Raw genomic sequence first — 27,962 nt, 5'->3', positions numbered from 1 at the left:
CAGGAAAGAATACCTCGGTGATCTCCTGGGGAAGGCAGTCTGCACAACCTTGGAGGACCAGGGGTTCTCTGCAAAGCAAATCTCCAGCTGCCGAAGGAACTTGCAGCTCTTCTCAAAAGCCTGCTGCTCCTCAAACTACCAGAGTGGAAAGTGGGCAAAAGAGGAGTCATGATACAGCTAGAGCAGGACTTGAGGGTTCTAAGGATAAGAACTAGTGGACTAGGACACAAGAGATGACAGAACCCTGGTTTAAAATTCTAGTTTACAACTATTGAGATCTAATTAAAAACCCTAACTTCCATCCACCTTGGGCCACTGGTGGGTAGCCACCCAAAGCAATTAAGATGTGAGCAACAGCTTCAAGAGATGTATATATTTCATGTTGTTTGCTGTATTATGGATGTGAAATGAGACACTCAAACTCATGTAATACTTTAGAGCTTACATTAGGAAGAATTTTCAGGCCTTGCAAGGTGGCTCATGCCTGTAATCCCACCATTTGGGAGGCCAAAGCAGGAGGATCGTTTAAAGCCAGGAGTTTAGCCGGGTGCGGTGGCTCATGCCTGTAATCCTAGCACTTTGAGAGGCCAAGGTGGGTGGATCATGAGGTCAGCAGTTCGAGACCAGCCTGGCCAAGATGGTGAAACCCCGTCTCTACTAAAAAATACAAAAAAATTAGCTGGGCGCGGTGGCAGGTGCCTGTAATCCCAGCTACTCAGAAGGCTGAGGCAGGAGAATCACTTGAACCCGGGAGGTGGAGGTTGCAGTGAGCTGAGATCACACCACTGCACTCTAGCCTGGGTGACAGAGCAAGACTCCATCTCAAAAAAAAAAAAAAAAAGCCAGGAGTTCAAGACCAGCCTGGGCAACATAGCGAGACTCCATCTCTACAAAAAAACTTAAAAATTAGGCAGATGTTGTGGTGTGCACCTGTAGCCCCAGCTATTTGGGAGGCTGAGTCAGGAGGATCCCTGGGGCCTGTGTTGCCCAGGCTGGTCTCAAACTCCTGGCTACAAGGGATTCTCCCACCTCAGCCTCCTGGAGTGCTGGGATTACAGGTGTGAGCCACGTGCATGGCCGAGACACTGTCTCTCTCTTTTTTTTGGGGGGCGGGGGGTGGGACAAGTTCTTGCCGTTGTCACCCAGGCTGGAGTGTTAGTGGAGGAATCATGGCTCAGTGAAGCCTCAATCTCCCAGGCTCAAGCAGTCTTCCCACCTCAGCCTCCCAAGTAGCTGGGACCACAGGTGTGCACCACCATACTCAGCTAATCTTTTTATTTTTTGTAGAGGCAGGGTTTTGCTATGTTGTCCAGGCTGGCCTCGAAACCCTGAGCTCAAGCCATCCATCGGCCTTGGCCTCCCAAAATGCTGGGATTTCAGGTGTGAGCCAAAATACCCAGCTGACATTATCTCTTTATTTTTATTTTGTTATTTTTTATTTATTTTTTTGACATGGAATCTCACTCTTGTTGCCCAGGCTGGGGTGCAGTGGCACGATCTTGGCTCACTGCAACCTCTGCCTCTAGGGTTCAAGCGATTCTTCTGCCTCAGCCCCCCTAATAGTTGGGATTACAGGCACATGCTACCATGCCTGGCTAATTTTTGTATTTTTAGTAGAGACAGGGTTTCACCATGTTGGCCAGGCTGATCTCGAACTCCTGACCTCAGGTAATCTACCCACCTTGGCCTCCCAAAATGCTGGAATTACAGGCATGAGCCACCACGCCTGGCCTATTTTTTTATTTTTTATTTTGAGATGGAGCCTATCTCAGCTCACTGCAACCTCCGCCTCCTTGGTTCAAGCGATCCTCCTGCCTCAACCCTGCTAGTAGCTGGGATTATAGGCACATGCCACCATACCTGGCTAATTTTTGAATTTTTAGTAGAGATGGGGTTCCGCCATGTTGGCCAGGCTGGTCTCAAACTTCTGACCTCAGGTTATCCACCCGCCTTGGCCTTCCAAAATGCTGGGATTACAGGCATGAGCCACCGCGCGTGGCCTATTTTTTTATTTTTTATTTTGAGATGGAGCTGATCTCGGCTCACCGCAACCTTCGCCTCCTGGGTTCAAGCAATTCTCCTGCCTCAGCCTCCCAAGTAGCTGGGATTACAGGCACCCACCACCATGCTGAGCTAATTATCTCTTTTTTTTTTTTTTCTGAGACAGAGTCTCACTCTGTTGCCCAGCCTGGAGTGCAGTGGCACAATCTTGGCTCATTGCAACCTCCACTGGGTTCAAGTGATTCTTCTGCCTCAGCCTCCTGAGTAAATGGGATTACAGGCATGTGCCAACACACTCGGCTAATTTCGTATTTTTAGTACAGATGGGGTTTCACCATGTTGGCCAAACTGGTCTTGAACTCCTGACCTCAAGTGATCCACCTGCCTCGGCCTCCCAAAGTCCTTGGATTACAGATGTGAGCCACCACACCCAGCCTTAATTATCTCTCTCTCTTTTTTTAATCCTGTTTACCTCTCTTCGGATGCTCTAAGGGCCCTCTGTAGCTGTAGCATTCAAAAGCCAGGGGTCAGGAAAGAGAATCTTGCAACTGAAATTTGATTTTGGGAAGCCTGTTGAATATGTTACAGGTTTTTTTTTTTTTTTTTTGAGACAGAGTTTTGCTCTTGTTGCCCAGGCTGAAGTGCTGTGGCACAATCTCGGCTCACTGCACCCTCTGCCTTCCAGGCTCAATCTATTCTCCTGCCTCAGCCTCTTGAGTAGCTGGGATTACAGGCATGTGCCACCACGCCCAGCTAATTTTGTATTTTTAGTAGAGACAGGGTTTCCCCATGTTGGTCAGGCTGGTCTCGAACTCACAACCTCAGGTGATCCACCTGCCTCAGACTCCCAAAGTGCTGGGATTATAGGCGTGAGCCACCATGACTGGCCCTTACAGGTTTAAAACTCTTGATATTATGAAATAGAATTTTAGATTACCATAAGTCATTTGTTTTGCCAAAAGGATGACTCAAAAATTTGAAAAAGCAAAATGCTTTGATTAGCCTTTACTATTACATAAAAATCCTGTTCAAGAGAGAAAGCCAAATTTTACCCTTGCATAAGTCTGCTATTAATGTTAACCCCAATTTTAATGAAATCCTATAGACAATTCTATTTAATCTTTTTTTTTTTTTTTTTTTTTTTGGCAGTGGCAAGATTTATTAAAGTGAAAGTAAAGTTTCCACATGGTAGAAGGGGACCTGAAAGGGCTGCCATTTTTGGCTTGGGTGTCTTATACTTATATCCCCTTATGACCCCTCCCCTTTTTCTTTTTCTGTCCTATAGAATTAGCTTATTTTCTATCCACTTGTGGGTAGGTGGGCGTGATTGGTTAAAAACATCAGGCTGCGGCTAGAGCTTAAACTCCCTATATGATTGGTTGAAGGTTCAATCCCTTAGTTTGCAGCTATAACTCATTTTGGCTTAGGGGAAAGTTCCCTTAGGGAAGTCCCTATTGACCCAGGAAGTCCAGCCAACTTAGCCACTTAGTCCCTCAGTCCCTCCTCTCAAAAGGAAAGCCCAAGTGCCGTTGGGAAGTTGGGCAACAATCATTCTAGCTACTTCCTGCTGAACTGGGGTGTAGAAGGGGCTCTGCAGTTGAGCCTTCCTCAGGAGGGGAGTCTTCAGTGTCATGGTGCAAGAACAGATTGGTGGGTTGGTCTAGGGGTCCTCGATAGCAGGTGCTAGTGGTGGTCATTTGGGGCTCCATTTGTAGAATCATTTGCAGTTTCATGGATTCTATTCTGGAAGAGACAAATTTTACAAGGAGGTTAAAAATGCAGGGTCCAGAGATAAGCAACATCACAATAGCCACCAAGGGTCCCAAGAAGGGGAGAAGCCAGGGCATCCATTTGTTGACAATACTCCAAAGTCCTGTGTCTTGGAGCTCTTGTGCCTGGCACTGTATCTGGTCTCGAAGCTCCTTAACCTTTTTTGGTGACAATTCTGTATTGATTAACAAAATAGTAACACTCTTCTCCTAGAAAAAGACAGGTTCCACCTCTTTCAGCTGTTAATAAATTTAAGGCTTTCCAATTCTGGAGGGCTACTGCTGCTAAAGAGTTAAGCTAGCTTTGTAAGGTGACCAGTGAATCTGCAACTCGTTCCATGTCATCATTTAACTCTTGTGATAATTTGTAATACGTTGGGGTGATCAGACCCAACACCAGGCTGTGGGGGCTACGAAGTCCGGCGGAGTCAAAGGAATGAGATAAGACAAGTTAAGAGTGCAAGAAGTGGGACCAGGGGGCCAATGCTAGTATGGAGGCTGTGAAGGCCCTGAGCTCTTGAAGCCCACACTATTTATTGGTGATCAAACAAAGAAGCAGGTGGTGAGGATGTGGGGGTTCAAAGAAAGCAGTGTATCAAGCGCATGATCTACAGCTGTGACAGTTTAGCATTTTCTTTGAAGCATATGGAACATGTTCTGCTACTTGAGATAATGGGGAACATGTTCTTCTAGTTTAAGACACAATCGATCTATGAGCCTGGGAGGGCTAGAAACAAGGAGCCAGCAAATCTAGACACATTCCAGAGGCCACAAGGGGTTTTATGCCCTGAGCCCTGGATTCCATTCAAGCCATGAGGGGTTTTATGCCCTCGGCTTAGAGTGTGGTGCAGCAGGGCAGCCTTCCACCCTTTGGCACAGAGCTTGGTGTTCCAAAGGCCACAAGGGGTTTTAGACCCTGGACCCTGGACCCTGGACCTGTTCCAAGACTCTTTTACATTATGTCAGACATGCAAGCCCTGCCTCAGCTTTTTCCCCAACACTCAGCTTTTTTCCCAACACTCAGCTTTTCCCCAACAGTAAGAGAATTGGGTGGAGGTGGTAATGCCTCCAATGCCAGTTCCTAGACCTCCTAGTATCCTAGCCCTGAAAATGAATGGCAGGATAGTCGAGGTATGCTGAGACGCTGGGTTTGACAGATCTTTAAAGGCAAATAAAAATTGCGAGTTAGGATGCAGAGGGATGCAGAAGAAAGCGTCCATAAGATCTAGGACTGTAAACCATTCTGCTTCCTCTGGTATCTGGGAGAGTAGAGTATAAGGATTAGGTACAACTGGATTGTTGGGAACAAGCCCCTCCAAATCTGGTCATAAACTGGCCCCAAAACTGGCCATAAACAAAATATCTGCAGCACTGTGACATGTTCATGATGGCAATAAAGCCCATGCTGGAAGGTTGTGGGTTTACCGGAATGAGGGCAAGGAATACGTGGCCCACCCAGGGCAGAAAACCACTTAAAGGCATTCTTAAGCCACAAACAATAGCATGAGTGATCTGTGCCTTAAGGACATGCTCCTGCTGCAGTTAACTAGCCCAACCTATTCCTTTAATTCGGCCCATCCCTTCATTTCCCATAAGGGATACTTTTAGTTAATTTAATATCTGTAGAAACAATGCTAATGACTGGCTTGCTGTTAATAAATACGTGGGTAAATCTCTGTTCAGGGCTCTCAGCTCTGAAGGCTGTGAGACCCCTGATTTCCCACTTCACACCTCTATATTCTGTATGTGTGTCTTTAATTCCTCTAGTGCTGTTGGGTTAGGGTCTCCCTGACCAAGCTGGTCCTGGCACTGGATACAGGGGAACAACTGCCTCAATGATAATTCAGAGGTCTTTCACTAACCTCCACTGTCTGTTGGGTTTTTGTATGCCTAGAATAGGACTGTTGCCTGGACTGTTGCATGGCTTTACTAATCTCTGTGCTTTTAGGTCTTTGACAATCTTTTGTAACCCTTGTTGGGCTTCTGGTCAGAGGGGGTACTGCTTTGATAAGGAAAGAAAGTAGGATCCTTTAATTTAACTTGAACTGGACAAGCATTTTTTGCTTGTCCATACTGCTCTTGCTCTTCCTCTGCCCAGACTTCAGGATTAACTCCCTCCTTGAGTAGGGCAGCAAACAGGTATTCCTTCTCCTATATTCAAGTATATAATGGCCCCTGCTTTAGCTAATATGTCTCTCCCTAGTAAAGGAGTAGGGCTCTCAGGCATAATAAGAAAGGCATGTGAGAATAATAAGGTTCCCCAGTCACAATTTAGGGGGTGGGAGAAATACCTAGTGACTGAGTGTCCTAAGACCCCTTTGATGGTGAAAGACCTGGAGGATAGTTGTCTGGGACAGAAGAGTAAAACTGACAGGGCCACGCCAGTGTCCAGGAGGAAGTTAGTTTCCTGGTCCTCACTGGTTAAGCTTACCTGGGGCTCTGTGATGGTGATGGCATTGGGCTGGTGCCTGCCTGGGCACCCTCAGTCTTGTTGGACCATCTGGTTAGTGGCCTCTGGCCCAGAGGACCTTCACCCTCAGGGGCAGTGTGCCTTCCAGGGATCTCCCTGGCACAAGGGACATGGACAAGGGGGTGGCTTATTGTTGTTTGGGCAGTCCTTTTTGAAGTGACCCTGTAAGCCACACTGATAACAAGCCCTGTTAGGTGGGTTGCCTGCCCAGCCTTTCTTTCTTTCAGAGCCACTGAAGCTCGTCTGCCTGAGAGCCATGACTAAGGCGGCAGCCTTTTTCTTGTCTCGTCTGTCTCGTTCAGCCTGCTCCTCCTGATCCCTATTATAAAACAACAAATTTGCCAAATTTAATAGAGTTTCCAAATTTTGCTCGGAGCCCAGGGCAGACTTTTGAAGTTTTTTTCTAATGTCTGCAGCTCACTGAGTGATAAACTTATCCTTTAAAATTAGCTGGCCTTCAATAGAGTCAGGTGACAAAGAGGTGTGCTTTCTTAATGCCTCCCTTAGCCTCTCTAAAAATGCCGTAGGGTTTTCTTCCTTTCCCTGTGTTATGGTGGACATAATTGAGTAATTCATTGGCTTTTTTCTGGTCTTTCTTAATCCCTCTAGTATACAAGTCAGTAAACGCCTGTGACTGCAGTCTCCATGCTCCGAATCGAGGTCCCAGTGGGGATCCACACTGGGAACTGCCTGTTGGCCTGTGGTGAATTGTTCCCTTTCTTCTGATGTCGTTTTATCATTTACCTGGCTTAGGTACCAGAGATCCCCAAACTCCTGGGCCGCAGCTAAGGTGGCCTCTTTTTTGTTAGGAGTTAATGTTTGACCTAAAAACAACAGAATATCTCTCCATGCTAAATCAAAAGATTGTCCTAATCCCTGTAAGACGTCTACGTATCCATCAGGATTATCTGAGAATTTTCCTAGGTCCAGTTTGATCTGTTTTAAGCCTGAGAGGGAAAAGGGGACATGTACTTGTGCTGAGCCAAAGCCTCCTCCTCCCACGGCTTGGAGGGGGCACAATCAAGGTCCATTGGTGCCTTTTGGTTCCTTGACTGTCTTTTTGTCTGGTTCCTTTTGGGCTGATAGGGCCAAAGGAGAGTCCTTACTAGTGGGATGGGGAGCCATGGGGAGACCTGGGTATGGGGATAGGCTTTGAGGACCCCTGGTAGGATGTAAATTACATTTTTTACATAATTGTGGGTTATCCCTTAGTGAGAAAAAAAACTGTAGATATGGCACTTCACTCCATTTGCCCTCTCGTTTACAAAAGAGATCTAGCTGTAGGATGGTATTATAGTTTACACTTCCCTCGGGTGGCCATGTCTCTCCTCCGGAAAGAGGATACTGTGGCCAGGTGGTGCTGCATAAAAATATAAGTCACTTCTTCTTCAGCATTTGAGGGTCAAATTGGTCCCAATTATCCAGAATACACCTCAGGAGTGGCTTCACTTTTGAAGGAATGTCTCCCATCTGAAAGGAGAACATAGGAGTGCCCGCACCTCTAGTCATCCCCTAGTGAGCACTAGCCCTAGAGCATCCCCTATGGTTCTAGTGTCCTTTACTTTCCAGGGTGCTCAATCACCCATGGAACCCTGCTTAATGAATTTAACTGTGCTTACCGACATAGCAGTTTTGCCTGAATTTGTTTCCTGTCCTTTTTTAGCCGCAAAGAAAGAGGTCCTGGGCTGCTGGATTTTAGTGGCTCCTTAACAGCATGCCCACAATTGCCTTTGCATCTGCAAGTGGGTCTTAGGTTTGGGGTGTATTTTGAGTTTAGAGACCGGGCACCAGTTAGCATATTTCTGGGCTTGGAGCTGTCCCAGCAAGATAAATTCCTTGAAAATGGCACTAAAGCACAACAGTTTTAGGGAAGGCAGCGGCAAATTGGAGGACCAAAGTTGGAACTGTGCTTTTCATACCTGAATCTTCTGTCCCCTATTTGCCCTCCTAAGAATATTCATTGAGCTTTGGACTTCAATCAGGGGACCTATTGTCTATTATATTGTTTTTGGCCCATAAGTATGACCACTTCAAGTGGAGAAGTTCTACAGTTCTAATCGCTGATTCCAGACAGGAAAGGTGGTAATTAAAGGAGTCTCTACAATCTGGAGTAAGTTTAGGGCAACAAAAGGAAAAATGTCTTAGGCCTTCTATCAGCCACTGACATGCCTTTTGATGTTCCAGATAGTACCTAGGGTACAGGTTATGAGGGACAGGTCCCGTGTAAGTATATTGATACCCATTTGCATAAGAATAAGCCTGGGGACACCATGGGCAAAGGTCTTTGGATTACCTCCCCACTTGACTTAGGCTCCTAGCCAAAAGATTCTTAGACTCGAGCTAGGAAAGATCCTAGAGGATAGGACCTCAAGAAAGTCTTCTCTGAGGACGTTAGGACCCAGGAGGCATGGGTCAGAAAAGACAGGAAATGCACACATGGGCAGCTGCAGTTTAGAGGCTTCTCGCTGTGCCATGATCTCAACTGGGTCAGTGCCGGGAGTTCAGGACGACAGTTTTCCGCCTCTAGCCAGCCCTCGGCTTTTCCCAGGAAAGGTAGAGAAAGGTGGACCTGGTTCCAGGCAAACCAACGCTCCCAGCCCAGAGGGCCGGGGGTTGTTTGAGAGCCCTTTCCCAGAGAGCCTCACACCTGTGTCTTAAGCCTGGTGGCTGCGCTTGTCACTTTTTTTTTTTTTTTTGAGATGGAGTCTTGCTCTGTTGCCCAGGCTGGAGTGCAGTGGTGCAATCTCAGCTCACTGCAAGCTCTGCCTCCTGGGTTCCCGCCAATCTCCTGCCTCAGCCTCCCGAGTACCTGGGACTACAGGTGCCCACCACCATGCCTGGCTAATATTTTTTGTATTTTTAGTAGAGGTGGGGTTTCACTGTGTTAGCCAGGATGATCTCAATCTCCTGACCTCGTGATCCACCTGCCTTGGCCTCCCAAAGTGCTGCAATTACAGGTGTGAGCCACTGCACCTGGCCGCTTGTCACATTTAAATGGCTGACAGGTGCCTGGTGTTTTCTTCCAATTTCTAATGAGAAGATAGAACAGAATAGCAAGCAAAAGGGGTTCAATATTACTCACTGCTTTGGAGAAATCCTGAATGTGTCCCCAGAAATGAGACGAGAAGTCTTCTCCTGATCAAAGGTCTTTTCTTGATTGAAGGGTTCGTGGTTTCACAGGCTTCAAGGAAAGAAGCCATGGACCTCAGTGGCGAGTGTTACAGCTCCATTAGAGAAACATGCAGACCCAAAGAGTGTGCGATGGCAAGATTTATTAAAGCAAAAGTGAAAGTAAAGTGAAAGCGAAAGTAAAGCTTCCACATGGTGGAAGGGAACCCAGAAGGGTTGCCCAATCCTTTTTTTTTTGAGATGGAGTCTCGCTGTGTCACCCAGGCTGGAGTGCAGTGGCGCAATCTCGGCTCACTGCAAGCTGCGCCTCCTGGGTTCACGCCATTCTCCGGCCTCAGCCTCCCGAGTAGCTGGGATTACAGGTGCCTGCCACCACGCCCGGCTAATTTTTTGTATTTTTAGTAGAGATGGGGTTTTACTGTGTTAACCAGGATGGTCTCGATCTCCTGACCTCGTGATCCGCCCGCCTTGGCCTTCCAAAGTGCTGGGATTACAGGCATGAGCCACTGCACCCGGCCAAGGGTTGCCCAATTCTATTCAATCTTAATCAGTTTGACCATGAGGTGAGATTTTTATGAACCTTTCATAACCGTTTACAAATCTTGCTAAAGAGGAGTAGCATCTTAAGAAAATCTTGTTGTGCTTTTCTTTTTTTCTTTTTTTTTTCTTTTGAGATGGAGTTTCACTCTTGTTGCCCAGGCTGGAGTGCAATGGCGTGATCTAGGCTCACCACAACCTCTGCCTCCAGGGTTAAAGCGATTCTCCTGCCTCAGCCTCCCAAGTAGCTGGGATTACAGGCATGTGCAACGACGCCCAGCTAATTTTTTGTATTTTTAGTAGAGATGGGGTTTCTCCATGTTGGTCAGGCTGCTCTTGAACTCCCAACCTCAGGTGATCCACCCTCCTTGACCTCCCAAAGTGCTGGGATTACAGGCGTGAGCCACCATGCCTGGCCATGTGCTTTTATTTCAGTGCTCCATTTTCAGAAAAACCCTTTTGAATTTAGTCAATATGTTCACAGTTTCCTTTTGGAAGATTAATTTTTACAGTCTTTCCACATTTGCTTAAACTTTTTGTTTTATTTTATCTAATTTAAGACAATCCTGTATCCCTAGGCAAAATGTGCATTTCCATGCCTTCTTATAATCTTTGACTAAAAAGATACTTTACTGTTCTTGCACACCTTGCATGTAAATCTATTTTCAGTAGTCTAAATTACATGTTATAACAGTAACTCTTAGCAATTTTCAACTTCAATGTAAAACCTGGTAAAGTTGTTTTAATTATGTGCTAGGTGCAGATAAAGTCTGACTCCTTCCAGCACAGTTAGGGGAATGGTTACTTCCATATGTCCCCAGGTCTTACCAATTGTGAAGCAGGCAAGTTTAAAGGCCAAAGAAGAAGTTTACAACCTTAAAACATTCAGCAAACCTAGTATCTGACCTGCATAATTTAGACCACATATTTACATCTTGAAGACATCTACACTTTACCAATAATTTTTAAGGCTGTTTTTATTTTTCAAAAATTAAAGTCACATGAACTGAAAGGTACCACAACCTTCATTATCCCTTTAAAAAATATTTAATCCAAGCACTTAGCCTTCAAGTCAATTAATTAGAGGTCTTTTTTAATAGACATCACACACATAACCCATATAGGACTACATAGATAGAAGAAGATCCAGCAGCTCAGGATGGAGCTATTTAGGAATAGGGCCAGAAAAGCATGTAGTTTTTGGAGCCTAATAAACATGCACAGTTGGAAGACAAAAACAGATTTTAAAAGGGATTCCAGGGATTCCATGTGGAAAACAGATTTTTTTCCTAAATGGGATTTCTGGCATCTTGTCTGTTTTCCCAAGGAGTCCCAGGCCACCAGAATTCATCCTAGGGCCTTTCATCCATGCACCAAGAATGGCAAGACAGAGTGGGAAAAAGTAATTCAGTTGACAGAGAAAAAAAGCCTTTTCCAGAAAAACAAGATTTATGGAGGGAAAAACATAAAGGCCTCTTGAATATACCTATAGGTTGGATACTCAGTTTCAATTAAGCCAAGTGCTCTTCATGAAAATTGTTTTTCATTAATCAAAACTTTACAGAGAATATAAACAGTGATCCTTATCATTTCTTTTACTGGTTTGTACCACTACCTGTTCACAATCATGTTCAGGTTCCCCAATTTCCTCTGGGAGAAAGTGTCTGGGTTTAGGCAAGGGCAGGTTTTCAACTGGACTGCAGATTCCTCTAGCAGCAAAGCTTGATTTTTGATGAGGCGATTTTTCTGTTAGCCAGAGACTTCCCTTAGAGGACAGCAGTCCTGCTATACTGTGTGAGGTGCAAACAGTTAAGTTATTCCCCATGTTTAACCCAGTGGTTTCTGCCACCAGCAAAGCCACTGCTGCAACTGCTTGGAGGCAGGCTGGCCATCCTTTAGCCACGAGGCGAAGTTCCTTGCTTAGGTAACCTACTGGCTGTTGAGTTGGACCTTTAGCCTTAGTTAAAACTCCCAGGGCCGGCCAGGCATGGTGGCTCACTCCTGTAATCCCAGCACTTTGGAAGCCCAAAGCAGGTGGATCACAAGGTCAGGAGATCGAGACCATCCTGGCTAACACAGTGAAACCCCGTCTCTACTAAAAATACAAAAAATTAGCTGGGCATGGTGGCGGGTGCCTGTTGTCCTGGCTACTTGGGAGGCTGAGGCAGGAGAATGGCGTGAACCCGGGAGGTGGAGCTTGCATTGAGCCGAGATCGTGCCACTGCACTCCAGCCTGGACGACAGAGCGAGACTATGTCTCAAAAAAAAAAAAAAGACACACACACAAAAAAACAAAAACAAAAAAACTCCCAGGGCCATTCCCTTCCTTTGTGATACATAGAAACTAAATGCCCTCCCTATGGGAAGACTGAGGGATGGATGGTGTGTTAAATAAAGCTTGCTTTAACTGGTTAAAGGCTTTTGAGTTTTAGGTTCCCAAGTTAGGGAGTGAGTTTTAGCTGCTTGAGTTTCTTTTGTGAGGTGGTATAAAGGGCAAGCTATTTCACCATACCCAGGCACTCACAGTCTGCAAAATCCAGTAATGCCTAAGAATACCCTTAACTGTTAAAGGAAATGGGCTTAATCCTTTCCTTACCTGGTGCTCTGTTCTCTTCTGATAAGACCAGACCCAGGTACTTTACTGAAGTTTGACAAAGCTGAGCTTTAGATTTTGAGACCCTATATTCCCTTTCAGCTATGAAATTGAGGAGAGCCTTAGTACCTTCCTGAGACCTCCTTGGTTGGGGCACAGAGGAGAGTGTCTTTACATACTACAAAGTTTCAACTTGAGGGTGACAAAAACTAGAATGATCTTTGGACAGGGCCTGTTTCAGCAACTTGCGTCTGCTATCAGGCGCTGCCTGAGTAATGAACCTGTTCTTTATTGAATTGAGAGACAGGGAGGTGTGTTTCACTAAAGCTTTTTTCAGCCTTTCCAAAAAGGCTGACAGATTTTCATTTGGTTTCTGATTCAACAAGGACAGTTTACAGTAATTAAGAGTTTAGGTTCTGATTCTTTGCAAGCCTTTTAATATGCACATCAGAAAGTGTTTTCTTTTCCATTTGTCTATGGGATCACCAGGACTCCAATTAGAGGTTTTTTTCTTTCTCGGAGTTTTGCTCTTGTTACCCAGGCTGGAGTGCAATGGCCCAATCTCGGCTCACCGCAACCTCCATCTTCTGGGTTCAAGTGATTCTCCTGCCTCAGCCTCCCGAGTAGCTGGGATTACAGGCATGCGCCACCATGCCCAGCTAATTTTGTATTTTTAGTAGAGACGGAGTCTCTCCATGTTGGTCAGGCTGGTCTCAAACTCTCAACTTCAGGCGATCCACCCACCTCGGCCTCCCAAAGTGCTGAAATTACAGGTGTGAGCCACCATGCCCAGCCCCAATTAGGGTTTTTAAGGGGCATAGTTTCTCTTCCTGTTGGGAAAGGGGATTCTGTCTCTTTTTTACCATGTTTCCCCTTTTGACTGGGTTTTTCTTTTGACTGGTTATAGGAGACATGCTGTTCATCTCTGAATATCCCTGCTGCCTGTAGGGCTTCTTGTTTCTCTGCAACAGTTAGGGTTTGGCATAAAAGTAGCATAGCATCTCTCCATGTAAGATCAAACACTTGGATTAGATTTTAGAAAGCCTCTATATATCTATGAAGGTCATCAGAGAACTTGCCTAGCTATCCCTTTATTTGTCTAAGGTCCTGCAATGAGAAGGGAACTTGAAACCTAGTAGCACCATGTCCATTCAGCATTTCCTGCAAAGGCAACAGCGAAGTTGGCAGCTTTTTGGGTAGCATAGCTGGAGGGGCTGATGATATGGCTATTGGGGGCCCTGGATACAGGAGGCAGTTAGGGCACTGAGAAGTTGCATTAGAGGGTTCCTCAAGGGTTTGCCTCTCTGACTTTGGGGAATTATATTCTGTAGACTTGCCTGATATGACTGCCAAGAGGGAAGGGTTAATTTTACAACACTTACAAAGATGGGGGTTGTCTCACTGGGCAAAATAAGATCTAGTTGTTGGATAGTATTGAAATTAATGCTTCCCTGAGGAGGTTAGACCTCCTGTCTGTAAGAGGGCCTTGCCCTTGTGCAATAGAATATAAGCTGTTTTTTCTTCAGAGTCTCACAATCAAAGGAGTTCCAGTGTTTCAGAATGCACTTGAGGAGAGTGCAGACTTCAGATGGTTTGTTATTGGGGGAACCCACCCCCAATATTTCAACGTAGGTTCTTTCTATTTTCCATAAGTGTCAGCCAGCTGAGAAATAAAGAGAAAGAGTACAAACAGAGGAATTTTACAGCTGGGCCTCTGGGGGTGACATAACATTTCTGTAGGACAGCGATGTCCACCTGAGTGCAAAAACCAGCAGGTTTTTATTAAGGACTTCAAAAGGGGAGGGGGTGTACAAACAGGGAGTAGGTCACAAAGATCACATGCTTCAAAGGGCAAAAAGGAAAAAGGAGAACAAAGATCACATGCTTCTGAGGCCAATAAAGATCACAAGGCAAAGGGCAAAGCAAAGATCACAAGGCAAAGGGCAAAATCAAAAACTCCTGATAAGGGTCTATGTTCAGCTGTGCACGTATTGTCTTGATAAACATCTTTAACAACAGAAAAAAGGGTTCAAAAGCAGAGGACCAGTCTGACCTCAAATTTATCAGGGAGTGGTTTTTTCCCCATCCTAATAAGCCTGAAGGTACTGCAGGAGACCAGGGTGTATTTCAGTCATTATCTCAACCGCATAAGACAGACACTCCCAAAGCAGCCGTTTATAGACCTCCCCTCAGGAATGCATTCCTTCCCCAGGATATTAATTATTAACATTCCTTGCTGGGAAAATAATTTAGCAATATCTTCCCTACTTGCACTTCCGTTTATAGGCTCTCTGCAAGAAGAAAAATATGGCTCTATTCTGCCCGACCCCGCAGGCAGTCAGACCTTATGGTTGTCTTCCCTTGTTCCCTAAAATCGCTGTTATTCTGTTCTTTTTCAAGGTGCACTGATTTCATATTGTTCAAACACACGTTTTAAAATCAATTTGTACAGTTAACGCAATCATCACAGTGGTCCTGAGGTGACGTACATCCTCAGCTTACGAAGATAACAGGATTAGGAGATTAAAATAAAGACAGGCGTAAGAAATTATGAAAGTTTTATTAGGGAAGTGATAAATGCCCATGAAATCTTCACAATTTATGTTCCTCTGCCACCACTCCAGACAGTCCCTCTGTTGGGGTCCCTGACTTCCTGCAACAGTTTGTTACCCATCTAGAAAGAGAAGGGATATAAGGCACCCCTCACTCCCTTTCCTGCTTTTGGTGTGACCAAGGGTGGAGGGAAAGAGAGGCATGGGGTCCTCCTTCTCCTCCTTCCTCCACATCCTCTAGGTCTCGGCTATCGTCATAGATGCTACCCATGAATGCAAGCATGACCTTCATCCACACACCCAGAGGATCTAGTCAGCATAACTATTCATGCTCACCTGCAGAAGGCCCTAGCTTTCCACCCTGTTGGTTTCCTAGACCAACTCAGCCCAAAAGGCTCCCAAGGTACCTCAGAGTCTCCGTAATGGAGAATGTGTCCCAATACTGCCTCTGGCTTCCCTTGCTATGGCCCCAGAGAAACATCAGAATCCCAGAGAATGGGACAGGTTGACTTCCAAACATAAAATCCCTTTTTGTTTAAATCCCATCCCAGTGTTGTTGGATGCAGAACAGGTGCCTCAAAATAATGTAAGGATTGAATGCTGTCCTTCCTTTGGGGGGACAATATTGAGGCTAATTCTGTCTTGCCAGGATGGCTTCCTCCTGGGTGCTGGAAGTGTAGTTTTCTTGTCTACAAATAGGGCATGGGGCCTGATCACTGATAATGGGACATAAGAGGGAAAATAATTGAGGAACTGTAAGTTTCGGACAAAGAGTTAACAAGGCTCCCCACAAAGAAAAATCCCATTCCACTACGTGGCACTGTAGGATTAGAAATGCTAGGTAAAAACTGACTCCAAATTCTTTCTGACAACAGTTAGAAAGAGAGGTTTGGGGTTTGCCTGGCTGTCCCCACAGTACGCCTCCCAGCAGAAGAAAATTAACTTGTTTTATAGAAAGGCAGTCTAGTTCTCCTGGACAGTGCTGGCTTCTCACATGGGTGAAGAAACAACCTAATGAAGTGGGGGATAGTTTCTTGGGGAGAAATAACCCCCATCCAGTCCCACTGAGTGCTATCATTGGGAGATAAATAGGTGTTCAGATCCAGGTCTTGGAATACCCCTATTTCAAGGAAACCACAGAGACAATTCATTGAATTACAGTCCTAATTACTAAGGCACTGACTGACTCTATCCAGCGAGATTGTAGTCCTAGGCTGTAGAAACACCCGCAACATTGCATACAAAGAAGGGATAGGATGGCTGGGCACGGTGGCTCACATCTGTAATCCTAGCACTTTGGGAGGCTGAGGTGGGTGGATCACCTGAAGTCAGGAGTTCTAGACCAGCCTGACCAACGTGGTGAAACCCTGTCTCTACTCAAAATACAAAAATTGACTGGGCATGGTGGCTCATGCCTATAATCCCAGCACTTTGGGGGACTGAGGTGGGCTGATCACCTGAGGTTGGGAGTTTGAGACCAGCCTGACCAACTTGGAGAAACCCTGTCTCTACTAAAAATACAAAATTAGCCAGGCATGGTGGAGCATGCCTGAAATCCCAGCTACTCTGGAGGCTGAGGCAGGAGAATCACCTGAATCCAGGAGGTGGAGGTTGTGGTGAGCCGAGATTACGCCATTGCACTCCAGCCTGGGCGACAAGAGCAAAACTCTGTGTCAAAAGAGAAAAAAATTAACCAGGCCTGGTGGTGCATACCTGTAATCCCAGCTACTCAGGAGGCTGAGGCAGGAGAATTGCTTGAACCCAGTAGGTAGAGGTTGCAGTGAGCCGTGATTGTGCCACTTCACTCCAGCCTGGGTGAAAGAGTGAAACTCTGTCTCAAAACAAAAACAAAAACAAAGAAGGGATAGGAGACATGATAGCCATGAAAAGAAAGGAGGAAAATAATGCAATAGAAAAAGACTGGAAGACCTTATGCTGATGCCCTGACAGGCTGTCAGGGACCAGATTTAGGTCAAGGGCCTTCAGGTAAACCGAGCTGTAGCCTCAGCCAGGAACCTTTAGTTGCCCTAGGACCTCCTTCCAATCCCACATGATGGCTAGGCCCTCTGTGAAAGGAAACTGAATTGGAACAGAGCCAAAATTCCCAACACCCAAGGGCAAATGGGGATTGCCAAAGTCCTCTCCAGCAAGCCTGTCTGCTAAATCTTAAGGCTGGCAGGCATGCTAACTGTTTTAAAATGGCTGACAGGAAGCCAGTGTTCTGTTTGCTTTTGAGAGACAAAACTGAGGACAAGAAGCCTCGGAAAGTAAAGAGTTAAAGGTCCACTCCTATTCACCCTTCTGATTAATCCCTATCTTCCCAGCCAATGCACCAGAATATGTTGTAGTCTCGCCAGTGCACCAAGATGTAGCAGTCTCTCGTTGTCTGAGATAATACTTGGAGTTATTCATCTCACGTTCAAGAACATAAAGGAGCATGGTAACACGGGTGAGGTTGGAGCAAAAGTTTAATAAGTTGAAGAAGAAAGCTCTCTGCAGTGGAGAGGGGGGCTCGAATGTGTTGCCCACTATGAGGCTGGTGTCTGGGGTTTTTATGGACTACGAAGGGGAAATAATGTGCTTAGTCTGTTGGTTGTCTTACAGAAAGCATGATTTAGCTTAGCCCAGGACCAGTCAGGAGCTGAAGTGACGATTTATAGGAGCTACTCAGCTTGGCCCAGGACCTTTCAGGAGCTGAAGTGAAAGCTTGGCCCGGGACCTTGGCCTGGGACCAATCAGGACCTGAAGAGATGATTCATAGACGTCAGGCTTACAATCCAAAATTGAAAGGAAAGTGCCCATCAGAACCCATCAAAGCCCACTGTGTTCGTGCCCACAAAAGGAGAAACATTTTCCTGGGAGCCCACTGATTATATAAAGGAAAAAGTCATTTCTATGTCTGGCCTTGTTCGCTCATCTGAGTGAGCGAGAGGTTAGTGCAAGTTTTTGTAGGTGGGCTGGAGTTTCTCCTATCTGTGCAGTTGCGGGCATGTCTCCAGATATAACCCCCTGTGCTAGTTCCCTTATTGGTGCCTGCAGTTTGATTTTTTTTTCCCAGACTGCTTTTTATGTTATGTGAAGATGAGGCACTTAACCTATGGGTTGGAGGCTCTCAGGGGACCCTTCCCTTGCTGTTTACCTGAGGCAAGCTAGCCAACTCCTCTCAGTGGTGGGTACTAACAATAAACATACTTATGATTGAACTCTAATTCTCCTGTGGTTCTCTCACAGAGATCTTTTGCCAGAAAAATTAAAGCAGAGGCGTACAAAGGCTGTTTGTGTAGCCTGAAAAACAGACTTTATTTTTTAAAACATGTCCCTTGAAGGAGAAGCAGCCACATTCATAGAAACTGGCAGTAACAGGAAGCAACATTTGCCTATCCCGGTCAGATAAACTTGGGCAAAAGCCAAGTCCTTCTGCTCCCTGAGGGGGTCTTGCTCAAGAATGTCCTCATCATACAGCAACAGCAGCTTGGAGGTGTCCTTGCTGGCCAGACCCCAACTTCCCCACTTGTTGCAAGCTCTATGATTGTTTCGGCCTTTTCCAGCAGCTTTGATGCTCTCTCCTTGTAGCACACATGAAAAGGATTGTTTCTCTGTCCCTGCAACCCGTGCTCTTCCCATTCCACCACATGCACCACCCCAGCCAAATCCTATTCAATATTATGGAGCAATTCAAGGAAAAAGTTGTTGGGAAAATGGTATGAAAACTAAATCCGTCAAGTCAGCTCTACGCAGAGTCTGCAGTGTAACTGCCTTAATTGGGATGACAACAAGATAATCAGCTACTTCACATTGAGAAAGGAAGTCTAAAGAGCAAGTGTGGCTTCTGTAGCGCTTTTGAGATACTATGTCTTGATGAGGAACAAGCAGTGTTTTCTGAAATAAACATAGGTCTTAGCCCCACACATGACAGGTGAGCTAAGAACCAGTACAAGAAAGTGAATGAGGCTGGGTGCAGTGGCTCACGCCTGTAATCCCAGCACTTTGGGAGGCCGAGGGGGACAGATTATCTGAGGTCAGTAGTTTGAGACCAGCCTGGCCAACATGGTGGAATCCCGTCTCTACTAAAGAAATACAAAAATTAGCCGGGCGTGGTGGCTCTCACCTGTAATCCCAGCTACTCAGGAGGCTGAGGCAGGAGAATCTATTGAAGCTGGGAGGTGGAGGTTGCAGAGAGCCAAGATTGCGCCACTGCACTCCAGCCTGGGCAACGAGAGTGAAACTCCGTCTCAAAACAAAACAAAACAAAAATTAACTGAGCGTGGTGGCGGGCTCCTGTAATCCCAGCTACTCGGGAGGCTGAGGCAGGAGAATTGCTTAAGTCCGGGAGATGGAGGTTGCAGTGAGCCGAGATCGTGCCCTTGCACTCCAGCCTGGGTGACAGAGCAAGACTCCGTCTCAAAAAATAAATAAATAAAATAAATAAATAAATAAATAAATAAAAGTGAACGAAGCTAATACAAATCTAGCAATGGATGAGAATCAATTTAAAAATTTTTTGAGTAGGCCAGCAGCTGTGGTTCACACCTGTAATCCCAGCACTTTGGGAGGCCGAGATGGTTGGATCACCTGATGTCAGGAGTTCGAGACCAGCCTAGCCAACATGATGAAACCTCGTCTCTACTAAAAATACAAAAAAAAATTTAGCCGGGCGTGGTGACATGTGCCTGTAATCCCAGCTTCTCAGGAGGCTGACGCAGGAGAATTGCTTGAACCCTGGAGGTGGAGGTTGCATTGAGGTGAGATTGCGATGACACTGCACACTAGTCTGGGCAACAAGAGCAAAAACTCCGGCCAGGCGCGGTGGCTCACGCTTGTAATCCCAGCACTTTGGGAGGCCGAGGCGGGCGGATCATGAGGTCAGGAGATTGAGACCACGGTGAAACCCCGTCTTTACTAAAAATACAAAAAAATTAGCCGGGCATGGTGGTGGGCGCCTGTAGTCCCAGCTACTCGGAGAGGCTGAGGCAGGAGAATGACGTGAACCCGGGAGGCGGAGCTTGCAGTGAGCCGAGATCACACCACTGCACTCCAGCCTGGGCGACAGAGCGAGACTCCGTCTCAAAAAAAAAAAAAAAAAAAGAGCAAAAACTCCATTTCAAAATATCTGAGTATCTGTTCTCCACAAAGATACCACATTAAATGTGTTTTGGGGGAGTGGGGTTGCAGAAGAGATCCAGAAGTTTTCCTCTGGAAATCCTCCACCTGGTTTATAAGCTACCCACCCTGCACACTGTCCTCTAGACAATGAGGTTAAGTGAGAATGGTCCTTCAGTATAGGTTTGCCTAGCTCACCTGGTGGAGTTCTGCTGGTCTCCACTTCTGGAGCAGTCTCAGGTGAGGCAAAAGTAGAAGGAGGCTTCTCAGCAGAGTCTCCAACTGCTTCATCCGTCATTTCATCCTCTTTCTCCAGGCTTTCCATTCCTTCTGCTTCTTCTTCCTCCTCTTCTTCCGGCTCAGAGTTCTCCTACTGAGAATTCTCTTCTTCAGACTCACCCTCCTGACTCATGCGCCTTTCAGATGCCAGCCAAGTCAGTTTCTCCATTGTTTCCTGTAAAACCCTCCAAAGAGTACTTACGGCTCCTAGTGGCTCATGAATTGCAGAACAGCACAAAGCTGTATCAGGATAATCTGAAGTTAAACAGTGGGGAACCCACTACAGCTGTCAGAGCGGAATCCCCTGAGTTATGAAATCCCAGCGATAGCTGACATTGGGCCTGACAGCAGGAAAGTGGAAAAGATGCCTTTTGAAAACTTCTTCTTTACCCTGAAATTAGTTTTCCTTTGCGTTAGCCCATATTTATGTGCCTCTTCCTTTTTTTTTTTTTTTTGTCTTGCAACAGCGTCTCACTCCATCACCCAAGCTGGAGTGCAGCGGCACAATCTTGGCTCACTGCAAACTCCACCTCCTGGGTTCGAGGGATTTTCATGCCTCAGCCCCCTGAATGGCTGAAATTATAGGGGCACGCTACCACGCCGGGCTAATTTTTGTATTTTTAGTAGAGTCAGGGTTTCACCATGTTGGCCAGGCTGGTCTCAAACTCCTGACCTCGTTTTGTGATCCGCCCACCTCGGCCTTCTAAAGTGCTGGAACTACAGGTGTGAGCGACCAAGCCTGGACTATTTACTTTTTTTTTTTTTTTTTTTGAGACGGAGTTTTGCTCTTGTTGCCCAGGCTGGAGTGCAATGGCGTGATCTTGGCTCACTGCAACCTCCACCTCCCAGGTTCAAGCAATTCTCCTGCCTCAGCCTCCCGAGTAGCTGGGATTACAGGCATGCACCACTATGCTGGGCTAATTTTGTATTTTTGGTAGAGACAGGATTTCTCCTTGTTGGTCAGGCTGGTCTCGAACTCCCAACCTCAGGTGATCTGCCTGCCTCGGCCTCCCATGCCTGAGATTACAGGCATGAGCCACCGCACCTGGCCCTATATACTATTTTTTAAGGCATTTAAAGTATGGTCAGGTGATTCAATTTAATGTGTAAACGAGTTTAATATAATAAGTAAAATTTCATCCTTTCCATCTCATTTCACCTCAACTCCACAATCATGTCCCATAATGCATTCACAAATCAAATACAAATGATTTTAGGACTATCCATAGTGCAGCAAGCAAGCAGGTGGCATATCAATAAGTTAAACATATTACTGAGTCCACAAAATACTTGAGAGTATTCTCTAGCTCTCACCTGGAGTTCTGGGACAGAAAGCACAGATTCCTCAGAAGCTGATGACATTTCATCTTCCTCATCTTGGGTGAGGTCATCAAAGTCGTCTTCTTCCTCTTTTTCTGGCCTATCTTTCTCTCCTCCAGTTTCTGGCCCAACTGGGGTCCCCACTGACTGACCATCAACACTGGATGAGTCTTTGGGCTTCCCTGGGGGCTACTAAGCCTCACTTCAGGATTCATGGAGGATGAAGCATTATTTGGTGATCCTTTGCCCTCATCTCCTCCCAAGTTTCCTTCATTGGGGGTTCTTGAGAAGATGAAGGGGTTTTAGTTGGCTGAATCCTCTCTTCTTCCTTCTGTAAGATTGTCTGTTTCTTTACCTCTCTAGCACTGCTCAACTCCTCACTTGGGGAGCCAGTGTCTAATTCCACAGTGTGTTCTTCCTTGATGTCATCACAAATACCGTGCTCAGGGTGTTACCAGTGGAGAGTCTTGACTACAAGTTGTCCAGGTTCTTGGCGTATTGAACAGAGAATGGAACAAAATGCACAAGCAAAGCAACAAATGAATGAAGCAACGAAAGCACAGATTTATTGAAGTGAGAGTACATTCCACAGAGCAGAAGCAGGCTTGGGCAAGAGGCTCAAGCACCCCAGTTGCAAAATCTTCTTGGGTTTGAGTACCCTTTAGAGGTTTCCTATTGGTTACACCCTCTGTAAATGAAGACGTAGCCCATGACCAATTGGCGGCTGAAGTGAAATTACACCCTATGCAAATGAAGATTTCGCCTGAGACCAATCAGAGGCTAAAGTGAAGGCTCCCTGTCTCCAGATCCTATTCTCCTGCCTCATTTCCCCCTTGAGAGACTTAATATCAAATATTTACAGGAGGTAGAGGGACTGACAGTCTTTCTTCTGTAACTGCTTCATGCTGTTTGGGGCACTGTCCCTATCTACTTGGGGACCATGGAACTCTCACCCTGCTCTGTCTAGTGGAGACAGGATGACTTCTTGATGGCCGGGGCTGGCATCATTCCCTGGATAGAAGCCCTGCTGCATGATCATTTGAAGCTTAATGGCCTCTAGGTGAGAAAAAATACATTTGGTTAAAAGATTTAACAAACATGGTCCAACATGGTCAATGCGAGCATAATTGTTAATAATGTGCCAGCTAAGGGAAGTAGACATGAAGCCCAACTTAGTGCCCTTGACCAGAAGCCCCATGACTCGGACAACTGTTGTTATATTTTAGAGGCCCCATCAGCTAATTTTCAGGCGGCATCTCTTGCTAATCCTGATTGGTTGACATAAAAACAGCATTCTTCGGTGGGGCGCGGTGGCTCACGCCTGTAATCCCAGCACTTTGGGAGGCTGAGGCGGGCGGATCAAGGGGTCAGGAGCTGGAGACCATCCTGGCTAACACGGTGAAACCCTGTCTCTACTGAAAAAAAAAAAAAAAAAAAATTAGCCGGGCGTGGTGGCAGGCGTCTGTAGTCCCAGCTACTTGGGAGGCTGAGGCGGGAGAATGGCATAAATCCGGGAGGCGGAGCTTGCAGTGAGCCGAGATCGCGCCACTGCACTCCAGCCTGGATGACAGAGTGAGACTCCATCTCAAAACAAAACAAAACAACAACAACAAAAAACCCCAGCATTCTTCTTTTAGGAAAAGACATATGCCACCTTTTTCAGCAGCTAGGAAATCCAGTCTCCTATTATTTTGTAAAACGACCGTTGCCAAGGAGTCTATCTGATTTTGTAAGGTGACAGTACTTTGGGCAATGTCTTCCAAGCTCTCTGAAAGATCCTTGGACAAACGTTGGTAATAGGATAGGGATGTTGCAAGCCTGCTAACTCCTGTTCCTACTTCTGCGGTTATTCCTAGTCCTACCAAAAGGAGTATGAGTTTGATGGCTCATTTGTGCCTGGCGGGTGCAGTTAAAGGTATGAGAGACTGGTTATTGAGAGCTATACAGATTTCAGGGGCTAAATAAAGAAGTGTAGAGGTTTCAGTCCATTTGATTGGTGAACATAACTAGGAACTAGTTCCACACAGGAAAAAGACTCCGTGTTTTTCAAGATAAAAATCATTCTCTATGGTGAACATATGGGTTAGCTTTTTGTTTTTCTTTCCCCAGTGGTTAAGGTCCCTGCTAAAGTGGCTCCAGTTAAAGGCTGGAAATGACCTTGGGAAGTATCCTCAGTTGTCCTAGCAGTTAAGTTTTCCTGGTGAAGGTAGTTATGCTTAGTGTCCACCAGCAACCACCCAGAGGTATTTTCATACTGGAGAACCAAAAGGCAACTAGCTGTTTTAGGATTACTACAGTCTTCCCAAGTGAAAATGTGAGCACAGCTAGTGGTCCTACCTTGACAGTATTTAGACTGTGTGTCCTTTAAAGTGCCCTTAATTAGGAATAGTTTCATGCAAACCATACAGGTTTTCTAAATGATGCAGCCTAGGTAACTGCATAGCTTACATATCATGTGAGAGGTTAATCCCTAGGGTGTAGTTACTCTGATGACTCAAGGTTCCCAGGGTTTGACTAGAATTTTTTAATACAAAGTGGCACCTGGGATTTTAGTTCTTTGTGCGTTCTTGGGCCCCAAATAGGTTTTTGAGGAGATGCAACCCCAGAAATATTACTTTGGTAGGACTGGAGAAGGTTTACTGCTCATCCTGACATTGTAACTTTTGTTGTTTATGTAATTTTGAAGTCATAGAAGTCATGCAGATCCATTAATTTGAAGGGAGTCCCTCCCTTGTAGTTGAGGTGGTAGGACATTTTTTCAAGGGCCCAAGATAAGCCTGGGATTGCGATGGCAGTGTGTTTTGGTGATGTTGGAGATAAACAAAGCCAACAGTCCTTTGCCAGAGCTGGACTGGTGGTATTTAACAGTCTTTGGGTTAAATTTTAAAGTCTTAATAAATACCCAGAATCCATTAATTGCCAGAGAAGTAAAATAAAACCCTGCTGTAAAATTAAGCTGATTCCCAGTATGCCTGGTCCCAGTATACACAGGCCAGGGCTAACCATTATGGGACTAAAAATACTTATCTGTTATTTTGTTCTTTTGAATGGGAACCTCAGGGGGTGTATACCTATCCTCTCAGGAATAATGTTACAAAAATGAAGTAAAACATTTTGCTTAATTATTACAAAGGAAATGATTCCATCCATTTGGAAGAATGCAATAAATTATAAAAATATAAAAACTGCTACTATTATCAAACCTACAGTAACTATGCAGCATAGACACCAAGGAGAGTTGGTAGGCATTCACTTATCTTTTGACTGTCTTTAAAACAGGTACTTCAGGTCTTCCACAGGTTCACAGGTATAGTGGCTGATGGAAGCTTCAAGTTACAGGTCTGGGGCTTCAGGTATTGCAGGCTTGACCCTAGAAAGACGTATCCAACTTCTAATCCTGGTACTTTGACTACAGAAGGCGTGGCCAACACCACTGAAAAAGTCCCTTCCATTTGGGTTGGAGTTGTTGAGCAGGTGACCCCTCTTTCTGTGTTTTAACAATACTTTTCTCTCCTGGCCTGATCTTGGGTTGCTGGTTAGTTCCCAATGCAGAGAACCTTTGAGTTCCAAACTTTTGAAATGCCTGCTGAAATTGTCTCCGGTTAATTATGTATTTTACTAAACTGGCTATTTCTGGATCAGTAATTAGATCATCCATTAAAAATGGCCTTCCCAGCCAGGTGCAGTGGCTCATTCTTATAATCCCAGCACTTTGGGAGGCCAAGGTGGGTGGATCACTTGAGGTCACGAGTTCAAGACCAGCCTGGCCAACATAGTGAAACCCCATCTGTACTAAAAATACAAAAATTAGCGGGGTGTGGTGGCTCACACCTGTAATGCCAGCTACTTGGGAGGCTGAGGCAGGAGAATTAGTTGAACCTGGGAGGTGGAGGTTGCAGTGAGCCAAGACTGTGCCACTGCACTCCAGTCTGGACAACAGAGTGAGACTCTGTCTCAAAAAAAAAAAACAAAAGACTTCTGTATAACATTTTAAATGGGCTCATATTAATTTTTGCTCTAGGGGAATTATGGATCCTTAAAAGGACTATGGGCAGCAAGCTGACCCAAGTTTCTGAAGTTTCCTGACATAGCTTAGCTAATGCCGATTTTAGAGGTTGATTAGCCCTTTCTACTTTCCCAGAGGATTGAGGTCTCCATGCTGAATGTAAATAGTATTAGATTCCGAGAGCCTTAGCAACCCCTTTAGTTATTTGGGAGACGAAAGACATACTGTTCTCACCTTGGAGGCTTTGGGGTAACCCAAACTGGGGATTATTTATCTTAGGAGAACTTTTATAACTTCATTAGCCTTCTTTGTTCTGCTAGGGTAAGCCAGTAAATGTGTCTATTAGTACTAGCAAAAACTTGTATCCCCTACAAGCTGACATATGGGTAAAATCCAATTGCCAGTCTTCCCCTGGGGAAGTGCCCCTTCTCCGGACTGGTTCTATTAGAGGAGGCATTTTGTTCCTGGGGTTGTTGAATGCTCACAGTGAACAGGTTTGACAGACCTGCTTAACCACGGAAGTTAAGTCAGGCCCAATGAAGAGCCTGTTTATCATGGCAAGAGTGGCATCTCCTCATATATGGAAAGAGTCATGCAGGATTTTTATAATTCTCCATTGGGCTGTTTGAGGGAGATACACTTTTGACACCATATACCACCAGGATCCTTGTTTGTGTCCATCTTCCTCCTTTACTTCGAATATCCCTGAATACATCACAGGGATATTCAGGTTCTATTGGGGAATCATAGAAAGGAAGCAGTGCTAGAATTTGTCGGGATTACACCCTGAGCAGTGCGGCTTTGGCTTATCAGTCTTTCTGTGCCCTTGTGTTATAGGGGTTAGGTTCTTTTGATGCCCCCTACAATGAATTATGGCTATGCTTTTGGCAAGTGTATTGCTTCCAACAGTTGAAGAATTTCAGACCCATGCTTTATGGTGGAAGATTTACTAGTTAGTAGTCCTCTTTCTCTTTCTTTTCAAATTGCAGCATGAGCATGAAACACGAGAAATGCATGTTTGGAATCTGTATAGATGTTAAGCTTTTTCCCTTTTCCTAATGTCAGAACTCGAGTAAGAGCAATGATCTCAGCTTTTTGTGCTGACATACCTGGGGGCAGGGGTTGGACCTCAATAATTGTATTGTAATTTACTGTTGTATATCTGGCCCAGTGTTCCCGTTTGATATAAAGCTGCTGAGGTCTGTGAACCAGTCATCCTCTGAATCTGGGAGAGGTCAACCTTTTAAATCAGGCTGGCTAACATATGTATGTGCAATAACTTGCTCGCAGGAATGATTAATTATTGGGCCTGTGGGCAGCAATCAAGCTGGATTCACAGTGTTACAGGTTTTAAGGGTCACATCTAGATTTTCCAAGAGCATAGCCTGGTATTTGGTTAACCTTTCCCCCATCATACAGTTGTGTCCTTTTATTTCTAGGATTGACTTGATGTGGGGTTAATACTTCCAGTGGCTGACCCAGGGTGATTTTAGTGGCTTTTTCCACTAAAATAGCAGTGTCTGCCATCGACGGCAAGCAGCTTGGCCACCGTGTCCAATTTCTTTGAGAAGTAGGCGGTTGGCACTCCCATGGCTATGCCTTTCCTTTCTGCTACATACAAGGGCTTAGTGAGGTCTAGGATGCCAAGAGCAGGAGGCTGGCTGAGAGCCTGTTTTAACTTGATAAAGCCTTCTCTCATTTCCAAAGTCCATTCAATTGGCTCATTTTCTGGCTCCCTTGTTGCTTTCATAAAGGGGTTTTGCTATGAGCCCAAAATTTGGTACCCATCTTCTGCAAAACCCAGCCATCTCCAGAAAACGACGAAGCTGTTGCTTGGTGTGGGAGGAGCTCCAAACCACATATGGCTTGCACTCATTCTGGGGATATTTGCTGGGCTCTGGGTGTTAAGATACACCTTAAATATTGAACCCGTTGGTGGGCAATCTGAGCCTTCCTTTTGGACACTTTATATCCCATCTGCAGAGAAATTTAAGGTTCTTATAGTATTTTAGTCACCCCCTGGGTTGGGCTACACACAAGAAGGTCATGTACATACTAGAGTACACTCCATTTTCCAATTTTAGATCCCTTAGATCCCCAAGGCTTGTGCGTAAAACAAACAAACATGGTTATCCTGAAAGCCCTGAGGGAGGGGCACTGTCCAAGTGTATTTCTGTTTTAGCCCTACCCAGTTTCCCAGTATACC

The 27,962-nt window shown here is 45.5% G+C and overlaps 1 protein-coding gene and 1 long non-coding RNA gene across 2 annotated transcripts in view; both read right to left on the bottom strand.

The window, feature by feature from the left end:
• The window catches only part of YY1AP1 (YY1 associated protein 1), a 65,164-nt gene that overhangs the window by 5,050 nt on the left and 32,152 nt on the right, over positions 1-27,962 (bottom strand). The window contains 6 exon segments of the mRNA XM_016946265.4: positions 14-257; positions 18,364-18,617; positions 20,350-20,605; positions 21,745-21,941; positions 21,944-22,024; positions 22,027-22,192. Of these exon segments, the coding sequence (XP_016801754.4) occupies positions 14-257; positions 18,364-18,617; positions 20,350-20,605; positions 21,745-21,941; positions 21,944-22,024; positions 22,027-22,192 (1,198 nt within the window).
• Positions 2,262-10,121, bottom strand: LOC134810213 (uncharacterized). Its single transcript, XR_010157758.1, has 2 exons — positions 9,323-10,121; positions 2,262-3,744 (listed from the first exon to the last, which is right to left on the bottom strand). It is a non-coding gene; the product is annotated as an uncharacterized LOC134810213 (long non-coding RNA).

This window comes from Pan troglodytes, chromosome 1, assembly GCF_028858775.2.
Source record: "Pan troglodytes isolate AG18354 chromosome 1, NHGRI_mPanTro3-v2.0_pri, whole genome shotgun sequence".
NCBI lineage: Eukaryota > Metazoa > Chordata > Mammalia > Primates > Hominidae > Pan > Pan troglodytes.
The sequence above is the reverse complement of the archived record's forward strand: the minus strand, read 5'-3'. Positions and strand labels throughout refer to the sequence as shown.